The following is a 14,879-nucleotide window of genomic DNA, read 5'->3' as shown; positions in this document are numbered from 1 at the left end:
ATTAATTAAAAAGATTTTGGAAAAAGAATGCTTAGTTAATTTCGAAATATGAAAGAGAAAAGTAGTTAGGTGATTATTTTGAAAAAGATTTTGAAATTAGCAATAAAAAAGATATGATTAAAAATTATTTTGAAAAAAGATATGATTGAGAAGATATGATTGCAATTTATTAAAAAAAAGATATGATTGAAAAGATATGATTGAAGAAATTAAAAAGATTTGATTTTTAAAAAAGATTTGAAAAGATCAATTTTTTAAAATTAGAATTTTGACTTGACTAAAAAAAAAGATATGATTTTGAAAATCTTTGACTAATTTAATGCAAATTTTCAAAATTTATGAGTAAAATAAGGAAAAGATATTTTTAAATTTTTGAATTTTAATGAGGAAAGAGAAAAACAACAAAATGACACTAAACTTAGAAATTTTAGATCAAGAAAGAACTAAGAACATGCAAATTCGACAAATTGAAACAAAATAAAAGCATGCAATTGACACCAAACTTAAAATATGAAACTAAACTCAAATAAAAGACTCAAATTTAGTGACTCTAAACCAACAAAAATAAATTATTCCTAATCTAAGCAACAAGATAAACCGTCAGTTGTCCAAACTCGAACAATCCCCGGCAACGGCGCCAAAAACTTGGTGCACGAAATTACAATCACACTTTTGCAATTCCGCACAACTAACCAGCAAGTGCACTGGGTCGTCCAAGTAATACCTTACGTGAGTAAGGGTCGATCCCACGGAGATTGTCGGCTTGAAGCAAGCTATGGTTATCTTGTAATTCTTAGTCAGAATATCAGTAATGATTCTTAGTTTTAATTGTAAAAAGTAAAAGAACATGAAATAAATACTTGTGATGCAGTAATGGAGAACAAGTTGAGGTTTCGGAGGTGCTCTGTCTTCTGAATCTCTGCTTTCCTACTGTCTTCTTCTTCACACACGCAAGGCTCCTTCCATGGCAAGCTGTATGTTGGTGCATCACCATTGTCAATGGCTACCATCCTTCCTCTCAGTGAAAATGGTCCAAATATGCTATCACCGCATGGCTAATCATCTGTCGGTTCTCACTCATGTTGGAATAGGATTCATTGATCCTTTTGCGTCTGTCACTACGCCCAGCACTCGTGAGTTTGAAGCTCGTCACAGTCATCCCTTCCTAGATCCTACTCGTAATACCACAGACAAGGTTTAGACCTTCCGGATCTCAGGAATGGCCGCCAATAATTCTAGCCTATACCATGAAGGTTCTAATCTTAGATTAGAAACCCAAGAGATATGCACTAAAGCTATTGCAGATAGAACGGAGGTGGTTGTTAGGCACGCGTTCATAGGTGAGAATAATGATGAGTGTCACGGATCATCACATTCATCAGGTTGAAGTGCGAGTGAATATCTTAGAATGGAAACAAGCGTGATAGAAATGAAAACAGTAGTAATTGCATTAATTCATCGAGACACAGCAGAGCACCTCACCCCCAACCATGGAGTTTAGAGACTCATGCTGTCAGAAATACAATATGAAACGTGTACAGTGTCATGAGGTGTGTAAATACAATAGCAAAAGGTCCTATTTATAGAAAACTAGTAGCCTAGGGTTTACAGAAATGAGTAAATGATGCAGAATCCACTTCCGGGCCCACTTGGTGTGTGATTGGGCTGAGCATTGAAGCTTTCACATGTAGAGACTTTTCTTGGAGTTAAACGCCAGCTTTTGTGCCAGTTTGGGTGTTTAACTCCAGCTTTTATGCCCAGGATGTCTACTTTCCAACGCAATTAAGAGCGTGCCAATTGGGCTTCTGTAGCTCCAGAAAATTTACTTCGAGTGCAGAGAGGTCAGAATCCAACAGCATCTGCAGTTCTTTTTCAGCCTCTGAAACAGATTTTTGCTCAGGTCCCTCAATTTCAGCCAAAAAATACCTGAAATCACAGAAAAACACACAAACTCATAATAAAGTCTAGAAATATGATTTTTGAATAAAAACTAATAAAAACATAATAAAAACTAGCTAAAATATACTAAAAACATACTAAAAATAATGCCTAAAAGCGTATAAATTATCCGCTCATCACTAAGCAATCAAACAACTGATAGTTGTTAATCACAGCCAATCCCCGACAACGCCACCAAAAACTTAGTGCAGAATTTATAACCCACAAACAAACCGACAAGTGCACCGGGTCGTACCAAGTAATACCTCAGGTGAGTGAGGGTCGATCTCACGAGGATTGAAGGACTAAGCAACAATGGTTGATTAATTTACTTAGTTAGGCAAACAGAAAGTAGTGTTTAAATGTTCAATGAGCATTAAACAATTGTTCAGAAATTAAAATAGTAAAGTAAATGAGTTGGGAATATGTATGGAGAAACAGTTAAGGTTTCAAAGTTATCTATTTTTCCGGATTAACTTTTCTTACCAACTATTTTAATTATGTAGGATTTAATTCATGGAAAACTATGTGTGACTAGACCCTAATTCCTTAGACCTTTCTAGTCTCCTCTAAAATTCATCAACTGCCAATTCTTTGGTCAATTAATTCCAAGTAGAGGGTGATGATCAAATTTCAGTTTACATGCCACAAAAATCCTAATTACTCAAAAATATAAGGATTATATGTCACGTATCCCATTAAATCCAGATAATTAAAATTTAGGAGAATATGTTTTCAAGCCGTTGTTCATGTAAAGAATTTTTCCAAGTTATACAAGAACACAATTAGAAAGAGGGTCATACTTCCGTTCCACCCAAATTCATAAGATAAAGAGCGAAAACAATTCTTAAATTATAAATCCATACATAAATTAAAATAGAAAAAGCAATAAAATCAATCCATACAAATAGACAGAGCTCCTAACCTTAACAATGGAGGTTTAGTTGCTCATGGTAAAGAGAAAAATAAGGATTATAAATTGGAATGGAATAATGTTGTCCTGGAACCCCCTGTTGGAATTCCCTTTTTTCTCCAATCCTCATTAATTTAAAATATATTCTCTAAAACTAAAATAATATCTTTTCCTAAAAATAATATTTGAATTTAAATTAGAATTAATTAACAAGTCTTCAGTTGATGGGTGGGAACCACTCGTTTTGTCCATTCTGTAGCTTCTAATCTGTGTTTTCTGGGCTGAAAACTGAGTCAAAATAGCCCAGAAATCGCCCCAGCGTTTTTCTGCGTTTTCTGCACGTGGCACATATCACGCGTACGCATCAGTCACGCGTACGCGTCGATGGTCTTCTTCGCGTGTCACGCGCACGCATCGGTCACGCGTACGCGTCGTTGAGAAAATCTTCAAATCATGCGTACGCGTCAGTCACGCGCACGCGTTAGTCACGCGTACGCATCGCTCCTCGCTCCCATCTCCTTTGGTTCTTGTGCTACAAAAACTCCATCAAATACAGCCGAATGCTACCTAAAATAAACAAAATTGCAAAAGACTCAAAGTAGCATCCATACTGGCTAAAAGATAATTAATTCTTTATTAAACTCAACAAATTAGATGCAAATTCACTAGGAAAAGGTAAGAAAGATGCTCGCGCATTAGCGCCTCTATCTTAGTATTGATAGCAACTAATACTTTTTGTTTGTTTAGTCCTAGACGAGTGGATATAATTAGAACATATATACTCATTTGCTCATTGCTTTTGTTGATATCATTGCATTCTATTTTTCCTATTCATCATGAATTATCACCCTTTTGGCTTGGAGTCTAGTTGTTATCATGTTGTAGGGGGTAGCAATTCCGACATTGGTTCACCTCAAGGTATGGGAGGTCAATTCGAGGAAGGGTCACAAGCAATCAACTCTTGGCAACAAGGACTGTTGCGAGGGCCCTATGATCTTAATATCTATCAACCTCTCACACCTAGTGGAACACGTCCTCATTACAATTTTGTCCATCTATATGCTTATGCTCCATGCCCTCGACATGAGATACAACCATCATACCCTCAAGCTCCTTTACCTTTTCCACCACCCATTTCCTCTCTACCCATCTACATACCGCTACATTTGGGACAACCTAGCTTTCACCACCATCCCATCCCCATTAACTTCCCTTATGGAGAGCCTTGCTTTCAAGCCGTCATCCAAGAGCAAAGGGAATTTCAAAAGAAGCAAGAGAATTGCATGGCAACTCTTGCCAAGGCTTTGTCACGTCTGGCACCCTCTCACTCCACCCCTAGTAACCTTGCTCCTTCACCCTTGCCACCCCCATTAATCCCAAAATTTATAGCATTAATGCTATAACTCTGGAAGGAAGTGAGCCGCTTATTGAGATAAACCCTCAACCCGCTCTTCTGAAGGAGGAATCTATTGACGTGGGCGAGAGTTTCATTGAAGATGGGAGAGAGGATGACCTTGAAAAAAAGGTCTAAGTGATGAGGAGAGCTCACAAGCAGGAGACCTTGAGGATGAAGAAGATAAAAATACCCCACCAAGTCTCCACAACCAAGAGGATAAGTTACCCCACCAAGAAGCAAGGGAAGATTTGAAACCACTACCACCCCATGTTAAATATGCGTTCCTTGATGAGGAACATAAATTTTCGGTGATAGTGGCAACTGATCTCTCCAATCAAGAAGAGCAGCAACTCCTCAAGGTTATCCGGAAGTATAAGAATGCGATCGGATGGAGCCTAAGTGACATTGTGGGAATAAGCCCTCAAGTGTGCCTCCATAGGATTTTCTTGGAAGAAGGTGCTAAGCCGGTCCGACAACCGTAAAGACGGCTAAATCCCATAATCCTTGATGTAGTCAAGAAGGAAGTAACTCGCCTCTTGGAAGCGGACATCATTTACCCCATTGCAGACAGTGAATGGGTAAGTCCGGTCCAAGTAGTGCCAAAGAAATCCAGGGTAACAATGGTGAAACAGAGAGTGGAGAGCTTGTGGCCACCCGAGTCCAGAATACTTGGCGAGTGTGCATTGATTACCGCCAGCTGAATCAAGCAACGCGGAAGGACCACTACCCGTTGCCGTTCATTGACTAAATGTTGGATCACTTAGCAGTTAAATCCCATTACTATTTTTTAGATGGATACACAGGGTACTTTCAAATTCACATAGCTCCTGAGGATCTGGAGAAAACTACTTTTACTTGCCCCTTTGGAACGTTTGCGTATAAGAGAATGTCGTTTGGCATATGCAATGCACCAGCAACATTTCAAATATGCATGATAAGTGTTTTCTCAGATCTTTTGGAGCATTGTATGGAAGTCTTCATGGACAATTTCAATGTGTATGGTAGCTCCTTTGATGCTTGTTTAGGGAACTTAGCTAGGGTACTAGAGCGATGCACCAATACTAACCTTGTTTTGAATTTTGAAAAGTGTCACTTCATGGTGAAGCAAGGTATAGTATTGGGTTATATTGTCTCTAAAGACGGAATCTCCATCGACCTGGCTAAGATCGATGTCATTTCAAGTTTACCTAACCCCTCCTCGGTGAGGGAGATCCGTTCCTTCCTTGGTCATGCAGGCTTTTGTCATCAATTCATCAAGGACTTTAGCAAAGTCACCTTACCTCTCTCCCGCCTACTGCAAAAGGATGTGAAATTTCATTTCAGTGAATATTTGCAAAAAGGCTTTTGACAAGTTGAAGGAAGCGCTAACCACAGCCCCTATTGTGCGAGGCCCAAATTGGAATCAACCTTTTGAGATCATGTGCGATGCCTCAAATCACGCCGTAGGTGCCGCGCTAGCACAGCGCGATGGTAACGCTCCCCACACTATAGCATATGCATCAAAAACTTTGGATTCAGCTCAGTCGAATTACACCACCACCGAAAAAGAGCTTTTGGCCATTATTTTTGCTCTAGACAAGTTTCGACCTTATTTGCTAGGCTCTAAAGTGGTGGTGTATTCGGACCATGCCGCATTAAAATATTTGCTAAAGAAGAAGGAGTCAAAGCTTAGGCTCATTAGGTGGATATTACTTTTGCAAGAATTTGACTTGGAGATCAAAGATAGAAGTGGATCCCAAAATCTAGTGCCGGACCATTTGCGTCGGCTCGAACATTTAACTCCGGATCCCTCTCTTATCAATGACTCATTTCCCTTAGATACCTTGCAAGCAATATCCCAAAGCACCCCTTGGTTTGCCCCGATAGCTAATTACTTGGTCGCTCGTGTTTTTCCCCCATAATTTTCAAAGCATCAAAAAGATAAATTGAGAAGCGATGCTAAGTATTATATTTGGGATGATCCACATTTGTGGAGGCGTAGAGAAAATCAAGTAATTGGAAAGTGTGTACCGGAATCTGAGTTCCAGTCTATCCTTCAATTTAGCCACTCATCTGAGAGTGGGGGTCATTTTGACCGGCAACGAACAGCGAGGAAGGTTTTAAACTGTAAATTCTGGTGGCCTACTTTATTTAGGGATGCCAACCAATTTTGCAAATCCAGTCATCAATGCCAAAAGTCTGGAAATACCTCACAAAGAAATGAGATGCCCCAATAACTGATGATTTTTTGTGAGATTTTTGATATTTGGGGCATGGATTTCATGGGGCCATTTCCAAATTCCAACGGGTTTGTGTACATATTGTTAGCAGTGGATTACGTCTCTAAATGGGTGGAAGCAATTCCTACCCGTTGCGATGACGCTAATTCCGTTGTTTCATTTTTTAAAAATAACATTATTTGTAGATTTGGGTCACCACGAGCAATCGTGAGCGACCAAGGAACCCATTTTTGTAACAGAAAAATTGAGGTATTGATGAAAAAGTATGGGGTCATTCACAAAGTTTCTACAACCTATCACCCCCAAACCAATGGGCAAGTGGAAGTATCCAAGAGGGAGATCAAAAGAATCTTAGAGAAAGTAGTTAACCCACAGAGGAAGGGTTGGAGTTCTAGATTGGGAGATGCATTATGGGCCTATAGGACCGCTTACAAGACCCCAATCAGAATGAGCCCCTTCCGTATTGTTTTTGAGAAGCCTTGTCGTGTTCTGGTTGAAATCCAACATAGAGCCTATTGGGCGGTGAAGAATTGCAATCCGGACTTAAAAGGGGGCGGGTATGGAACGTAAGCTTCAATTGGAGGAATTAGAATGTCTTAGGTTAGAAGCATATGAGAATGCTAAGTTCTACAAGGAAAAAGCCAAGGCATTCCATGACCAGAATATTAGGAGGAAGAACTTCAAGATAGGTGATGAAGTGCTTGTGTACAATTCAAGGTTGCGATTAATGCCCGGAAAATTGAGATCTAGATGGGACAGGCCGTTTAGAGTGGTAGATGTCAAGCCTTATGGGGTGGTGGAAGTGATTCACCCTATCAATGGAGTTAAATTCAAGGTTAATGGTCATAGGGTGAAGCTTTATCACACTCAACCCAAGAATGCCAAGGAGTTAGAGATTTTCCTCCTTGGTGAAGTTTCCAAGTGACCAATGAAGCCATGCAAGTCCAACTTAGGACTCTAAACCAAAGTGCTTGGTGGGAAACACCCCACCATGGTAACATTGTTCCAATTTTATCTCTTGTTTATAACCTTTTGAATTATTTGCTTTCTTGTGATATAATGGGTAGCTTAGGTTTGGTTTGATGATTTTAAGTTGAATAAGTTAAATTACTTGTGGACCATGAAATTGTGCTTGTTTGAATGATTTGGGGTTGGTGTGTTGATATGCTAAGAGTAGGAACCTTAGTTTTGAAGAGAAAAGAATTTTCTGAAACAGGGCATCTATGCGTACGCACCAAGCCGTGCGTGCGCACAAAACTGTATTTTTCGCCATCTGTGCAGACGCACTAGCCTGTTGGTGTGGGAAATCGTGATTCACACTTTTCACAACTCCGCACAACTAACCAGCAAGTGCACTGGGTCGTCCAAGTAATACCTTACGTGAGTAAGGGTCGATCCCACAGAGATTGTCGGCTTGAAGCAAGCTATGGTCATCTTGTAAATCTCAGTCAGGCGGATTCAAATGGTTATGGGGTTTTGATAATTAAAAGATAAATAAAACATAAAATAAAATAAAGTTACTTATGTAATTCATTGGTGGGAATTTCAGATAAGCGTCTGGAGATGCTTTGTTGCTTCTGAACCTCCGCTTTTCTATTACCTCCTTCCAACCATGCGCACTCCCTTCCATGGCAAGCTGTAAGATCCTCTCAGTGAAAATGGTCCTCTACGGTTTCTGCACAGCTAATCAACTGTCGAATTTCTCGTCTCGGATGAAAAATACCAAGTACAGCTACCGCATGGCTAATCATCTGTCGATTCTCGCTAGCGTCGGAATAGAATCCATTGATCCTTTTGCACACTGTCACTGCACCTAACATTTGCAGGTTTGAAGCTCGTCACAGCAATCCCTTCCCGGAACCTACTCGGAATACCACAGACAAGGTTTAGCCTTTCCAGATCCCAGGAATGGCTGCCAATAATTCTAGCCTATACCACGAAGATACTAATCTCACGGACTCGATCCGTGTATTAGATATCCAAGAGAATATACTCCGGCTGTCGTCCAATGACTATGTTGAACATCATGTAGACCGTTTTGTGGTTGTCAGGCACGCGGATCTTGGCTAAGCGAGTAATGAAGATTGGGTGATTGTCACGAGTCACCCCTTTATTCTGACTTAACTAAATTAAGTACGAGAGTATATCTTAGAGAAGAAGTATGCGTGAATTGAGAGAAAAACAATAGTACTTGCATTAATTCATGAAGAATAGCAGAGCTCCACACCTTAATCTATGGGGTGTAGAAACTCCAACGTAGAAAATACGTAAGTGAAAAAGGACTAGGCATGGCCGTGAGGCCAGCCTCCAAAACGTGAACAAATGGTCTAAGGACTAAACGTCCAGAGATGTAAAGATTTTAAAAATACAATAGTAAAAAGTGCTCTTTATACTAAACTAGTAACTTAGGTTTACAGAAAATGAGTAACTAAGTACAGATAGTGCAGAAATCCACTTCCGAGGCCCACTTGGTGTGTGCTTGGGCTAAGCAATGAGATTTACACGTGCATAGGCTATTCCTGGAGTTAAACACCAGCTTTGGTGCCAGTTTGGGTGTTTAACTCCAATTCTGGTGCCAGTTTGGGCGTTTTACGCCAAGATATTTTAGGCTGGCTTTGGACGCAAGTTTGGGCCATCAAATCTCGGGCAAAGTATGGACTATTATATATTGATGGAAAGCCCATGATGTCTACTTTCCAAAGCAATTGAGAGAGCGCCAATTGGACTTTTAAAACTCCAGAAAATTCACTTCGAGTGCAAGAGGGTCAGAATCCAACAACATCTGCAGTCCTTTTTCAGCCTCTGAATCAGATTTTTGCTCAGGTCCCTCAATTTCAGCCAGAAAATACCTGAAATCACAGAAAAACACACAAACTCATAGTAAAGTCCCGAAATGCGATTTTTGCATAAAAACTAATAAAAATATAATAAAAAGTAACTAAAACATACTAAAAACTATATAAAAACCATGCCAAAAAGGGGTATAAATTATCCGTTCATCACAACACCAAACTTAAATTGTTGCTTGTCCCCAAGCAACTAAAAACACAATAGGATAAAAATAAGAGAAAATACAATAAATTCCAAACTTATCAATGAACTTAGTTCCAATTAGATGAGCGGGGCTAGTAGCCTTTTTGCTTCTGAACAGTTTTGGCATCTCACTTTATTCTTTGAAGTTCAGAATGATTGGCATCCATAGGAACTTAGAATTCAGATAGTGCTATTGATTCTCTTAGTTCAGTATGTTGATTCTTAAACACAGCTACTTTATGAGTCTTGGCCGTGACCCTAAGCATTTTGTTTTCCAGTATTATCACCGGATACATAAAGGCCACAGACACATAACTGGGTGAACCTTTTCAGATTGTGACTCAGCTTTGCTAGAGTCCCCAGTTAGAGGTGCACAGAGCTCTTAAGCACACTCTTTTTGCTTTGGACCATGACTTTAACCGCTCAGTCTCAAGCTTTTCACTTGACACCTTCACGCCACAAGCACATGGTTAGGGACAGCTTGATTTAGCCGCTTAGGCCAGGATTTTATTCCTGTGGGCCCTCCTATCCATTAATGCTCAAAGCCTTGGATCCTTTTTACCTTTGCCTTTTGGTTTAAAGGGTTATTGGCTTTTTCTACTTGCTTTTTCTTTTTCTTTTCTTTTTTTCTTTTTTTTTTTTTGCCTTTATTTTTTTGCCATTTCTTTTTTTTTCGCAAGATTTTTCTATTCACTGCTTTTTCTTGCTTCAAAAATCAATTTTATTATTTTTTAGATTACCAATAATATTTCTCCTTTTTCATTATTCTTTCAAGAGCCAACAATTTTAACATTCATAAACAACAAATTCAAAATTATGCACTGTTCAAGCATTCATTCAGAAAACAAAAAGTATTGTCACCACATCAAAATAATTAAACTAATTTTAAGATAGAATTCGAAATCATGCATTTCTTGTTCTTTTGCAATTAAAAACATTTTTCATTTAAGAAAGGTGAAGGATTCATAGGACATTCATAGCTTTAAGACATAGACTCTTGACACTAATGATCATGTAATAAAGACACAAACATAGACAAAACATAAAGCATAGAATTCGAAAAAGAGAAAAACAAGAACAAGAAAATTAAAGAACGGGTCCACCTTAGTGATGGCGGCTAATTCTTCCTTTTGAAGATCTTATTGAGTGCTTGAGCTCCTCTATGTCTCTTCCTTGCCTTTGTTGCTCCTCCTCATGGCTCTTTGGTCCTCTCTAATTTCATTGAGGATAATGGAGTGCTCTTGGTGCTCCATCCTTAGTTGTCCCATGTTGGAACTCAATTCTCCTAAGGAGGTGTTTATTTGCTCCCAATAGTTTTGTGGAGAAAAGTGCATCCCTTGAGGTATCTCAGGGATCTCTTGATGAGGAATTTCCTCATGCTCTTGTTGAGGTCCCTGAGTGGGCTCTCTTGTTTGGTCCATCTTCTTCTTAGTGATGGGCTTGTCTCCTTCAATGAGGATGTCTTCCTCTATGACAATTCCAGCTGAATTGCATAGGGTACAGATGAGATGAGGGAAGGCTAACCTTGCCAAAGTGGAGGGCTTGTCCGCCACCTTGTAGAGTTCTAGAGGTATGATCTCATGAACTTCTACTTCCTCTCCAATTATGATACTATGGATCATGATAGCCCGGTCTATTGTAACTTCAGACCGGTTGCTAGTAGGAATGATAGAGTGTTGGATGAACTCCAACCATCCCCTAGCCACGGGCTTGAGGTCAAGCCTTCTTAGTTGAACCAGCTTGCCTCTTGAGTCTCTCTTCTATTGAGCTCCTTCCACACAAATGTCCCTAAGGACTTGGTCCAACCTTTGATTAAAGTTGACCCTTCTAGTGAAAAGGAGAGGATCTCCTCTCATCATTGGCAAATTAAATGCCAACCTCACATTTTTCGGACTGAAATCCAAGTAATTCCCCCAAACCATTGTGAGCCAATTCTTTGGGTTCGGGTTCATACTTTGATCATGGTTCTTAGTGATCCATGCATTGGCATAGAACTCTTGAACCATTAAGATTCTGACTTGTTGGATTGGGTTGGTGAGAGCTTTCCAACCTCTTCTTTGAATCTCACGTCGAATTTCCAGATATTCACCCTTTTTGAGCATGAATGGGACTTTGGAAATCACTTTTTCTCGGCCACAACTTCATAGAAGTGGTCTTGATGGACCTTTGAGATGAATCTTTTCATCTTCTATGACTCGGAGGTGGAAGCAATTGCGTTTCCTTTTCCTCTTTCTAGAGGTTTCTCCGGCCTTAGGTGCCATTAATGGTTATGAAAAATAGAAAAGCAGAGCTTTTTCCACACCAAACTTAAAAGGTTTGCTCATCCTCAAGCAAAAGAAGAAAGAAAGGAGTAGAAGAAGAAGAAATGGAGGAGATAGAGGGGGTGATATTTTCGGCCAAGGGGAAAAGAAGTATTTGTGATGTGTGAAAGTGAAGGTAGTGAGGAGGGGTATTTATAGGGTAGGAGAGAGAGAAAATTCGGTCATGAAGGGGTGGGTTTGGGAGGGAAATGGTTTGAATTTGGATGGTGAGGTAGGTGGGGTTTATGATGGATGGATGTGAGTGGTGAAGAGGATATGGGGAAGAGTTATTGATGGGATTGGTCAAGGGTATTTGGGGAATAGTATTATGGAAAGGTGTGAAGAGGAGAGAAGAAGAGGTGGGATAGGTGGGGATCCTGTGGGGTCTACAGATCCTGAAGTATCAAGGAATTCTGCTTCCTGTACCATTCTGGCATTAAATGCCAGCTCTGCTACCTTTCTTGGCGTTAAACGCCAGTCTGCTGCCCCTTTCTGGCGTTTAACGCCAGCCAGACACCCTTTTCTGGCGTTAAACGCCAGTCTGTCTGCCATTTCTGGCGTTTAACGCCAGCCAGACGCCAGACACCCTTTTCTGGCATTAAACGCCCAGAATGCTACCAGGCTGGGCGTTAAACGCCCATTCTGCTATCCTTACTAGCGTTTAAACACCAGTAAGCCTGTCCTCCAGGGTGTGCTATTTTTTATTTTGCTTTAATTCTGCAGTTATTTTTATGACTTCACATGATCATCATCCTAAAGAAAACATAAAATTACAATGGAATATAAATAAATATAATTAAATAACATTGGGTTGCCTCCCAACAAGTGCTTCTTTAATGTCAATAGCTTGACAGTGAGCTCTTAGAAAGCTTCACAGAGACTCAAAGCTTGATGATGGCCTCCCAACACCAAACTTAGAAGTTGAGTGTGGGGGCTCTGTTTGACTCTGTATTGAGAGAAGTTTTTCATGCTTCCTCTCCATAGTTACAGAAGAAGATCCTTGAGCCTTAAACACAAGGTAGTCCTCATTCAATTGAAGGACTAACTCTCCTCTGTCCACATCAATCACAGCTCTTGCTGTGGCTAGGAAGGGTCTTCCAAGGATAATGGATTCATCTTCATCCTTCCCAGTGTCTAGGATTATGAAATCAGCAGGGATGTAAAAGCCTTCAACCTTTACTAAGACATCCTCTACAAGTCCATAAGCCTATTTTCTTGAGTTGTCTGCCATCTCTAGTGAGATTCTTGCAGCTTGTACCTCAAAGATCCCTAGTTTCTCCATTACAGAGAGTGGCATGAGGTTTATACTTGAACTAAGGTCACATAGAGCCTTCTTAAAGGTCATGGTGCCTATGATGTAAGGTATTAAGAACTTTCCGGGATCCGATTTCTTCTGAGGTAATTTCTGTTGAACCAAGGTATTTAGTTTATTGATGAGCAATGGAGGTTCATCCTCCCAAGTCTCATTACCAAATAACTTGGCATTCAGCTTCATGATTGCTCATAGATACTGAGCAACTTGCTCTTCAGTAATATCTTCATCCTCTTCAGAGGAAGAATACTCATCAGAGCTCATGAATGGCAATAGTAAGTTCAGTGGAATCTCTATGGTCTCTCTATGAGCCTCAGATTCATTTGGTTTCTAAATGGGGAACTCCTTAGGGGTTAGTGGACGTCCATTGAGGTCTTCCACACTGGAAATCACTGCCTCTTCCTCCTCTGCAGGTTCGGCCATGTTGGACATATTAATGGCCTTGCACTCTCTCTTTGGATTCTCTTCTGTATTGCTTGGGAGAGTACTAGGAGGAGTTTCAGTAACTTTTTTACTCAGCTGACCCACTTGTGCCTCCAAATTTCTGATGGAGGACCTTGTTTCAGTCATGAAACTGAGAGTGGTCTTAGATAGATCAGGGATTATGGTTGCTAAGTTAGAAAGGCTCTGCTTAGAATTCTCTGTCTGTTGCTCAGAAGATGATGGAAAAGGTTTGCTATTGCCAAACCTATTTCTCCCACCATTATTATTGAAGCCTTGTTGAGGCTTCTGTTGGTCCTTCCATGAGAAATTAGGATGATTCCTCCATGAAGGATTATAGGTGTTTCCATAGGATTCTCCCATGTAATTCACCTCTTCCATTGCAGGATTCTCAGGGTCATAAGCTTCTTCTTCAGAGGAAGCTTCTTTAGCACTGCCGGATGCAGCTTGCATTCCAGTCAGGCTCTGAGATATCATATTGACTTGCTGAGTCAATATTTTATTCTGAGCCAATATGGCATTCAGAGTATCAATCTCAAGAACTCCATTCTTCTGAGTCACCCCATTATTCACAGGATTTCTTTCAGAAGTATACATGAACTGGTTATTTGCAACCATCTCAATGAGTTCCTGGGCTTCTGCAGGCGTCTTCTTCAGATGAAGAGATCCACCAGCAGAGTGATCCAATGACATCTTGGACAATTCAGACAGACCATCATAGAATATACATAAGATGCTCCATTCTGAAAGCATGTTAGAAAGACACCTTCTGATCAATTGCTTGTATCTTTCCTAAGCTTCATAGAGGGATTCGCCTTCCTTCTATCTAAAGGTTTGGACTTCCACTCTAAGCTTGCTCAACTTTTGAGGTGGAAAGAATTTGGCAAAGAAAGCATCACGGCTAATCATCTGTCGGTTCTCGATCATGTTGGAATAGGATCCATTGATCCTTTTGCGTCTGTCACTACGCCCAACACTCGCGAGTTTGAAGCTCGTCACAGTCATCCCTTCCCAAATCCTACTCAGAATACCACAGACAAGGTTTAGACTTTCCAGATCTCAGGAATGGCCGCCAATAATTCTAGCCTATACCACGAAGGTTTTAATTTTAGATTAGAAACCCAAGAGATACACATTCAAGCTTGTTTGCATGTAGAACGGAGGTGGTTGTCAGGCACGCGTTCATAGGTGAGAATGATGATGAGTGTCACGGATCATCTCATTCATCAAGTTGAAGAACGAGTGTATATCTTAGAGAAGAAGTAGGTGTGAATTGAATAGAAAACAGTAGTACTTTGCATTAATTCATGAGGAACAGCAGAGCTCC

The 14,879-nt window shown here is 40.2% G+C and overlaps 1 protein-coding gene across 1 annotated transcript; it reads left to right on the top strand.

Annotated features, from left to right (window-relative positions):
- On the top strand, positions 7,026-7,391 carry LOC107615418. The gene has a single exon (XM_016317481.1). The coding sequence runs from the start codon at positions 7,026-7,028 to the stop codon at positions 7,389-7,391; it is 366 nt and encodes a 121-aa protein (XP_016172967.1).

This window comes from Arachis ipaensis, chromosome B09 (assembly GCF_000816755.2).
Source record: "Arachis ipaensis cultivar K30076 chromosome B09, Araip1.1, whole genome shotgun sequence".
Lineage (NCBI taxonomy): Eukaryota > Viridiplantae > Streptophyta > Magnoliopsida > Fabales > Fabaceae > Arachis > Arachis ipaensis.
The sequence above is the reverse complement of the archived record's forward strand: the minus strand, read 5'-3'. Positions and strand labels throughout refer to the sequence as shown.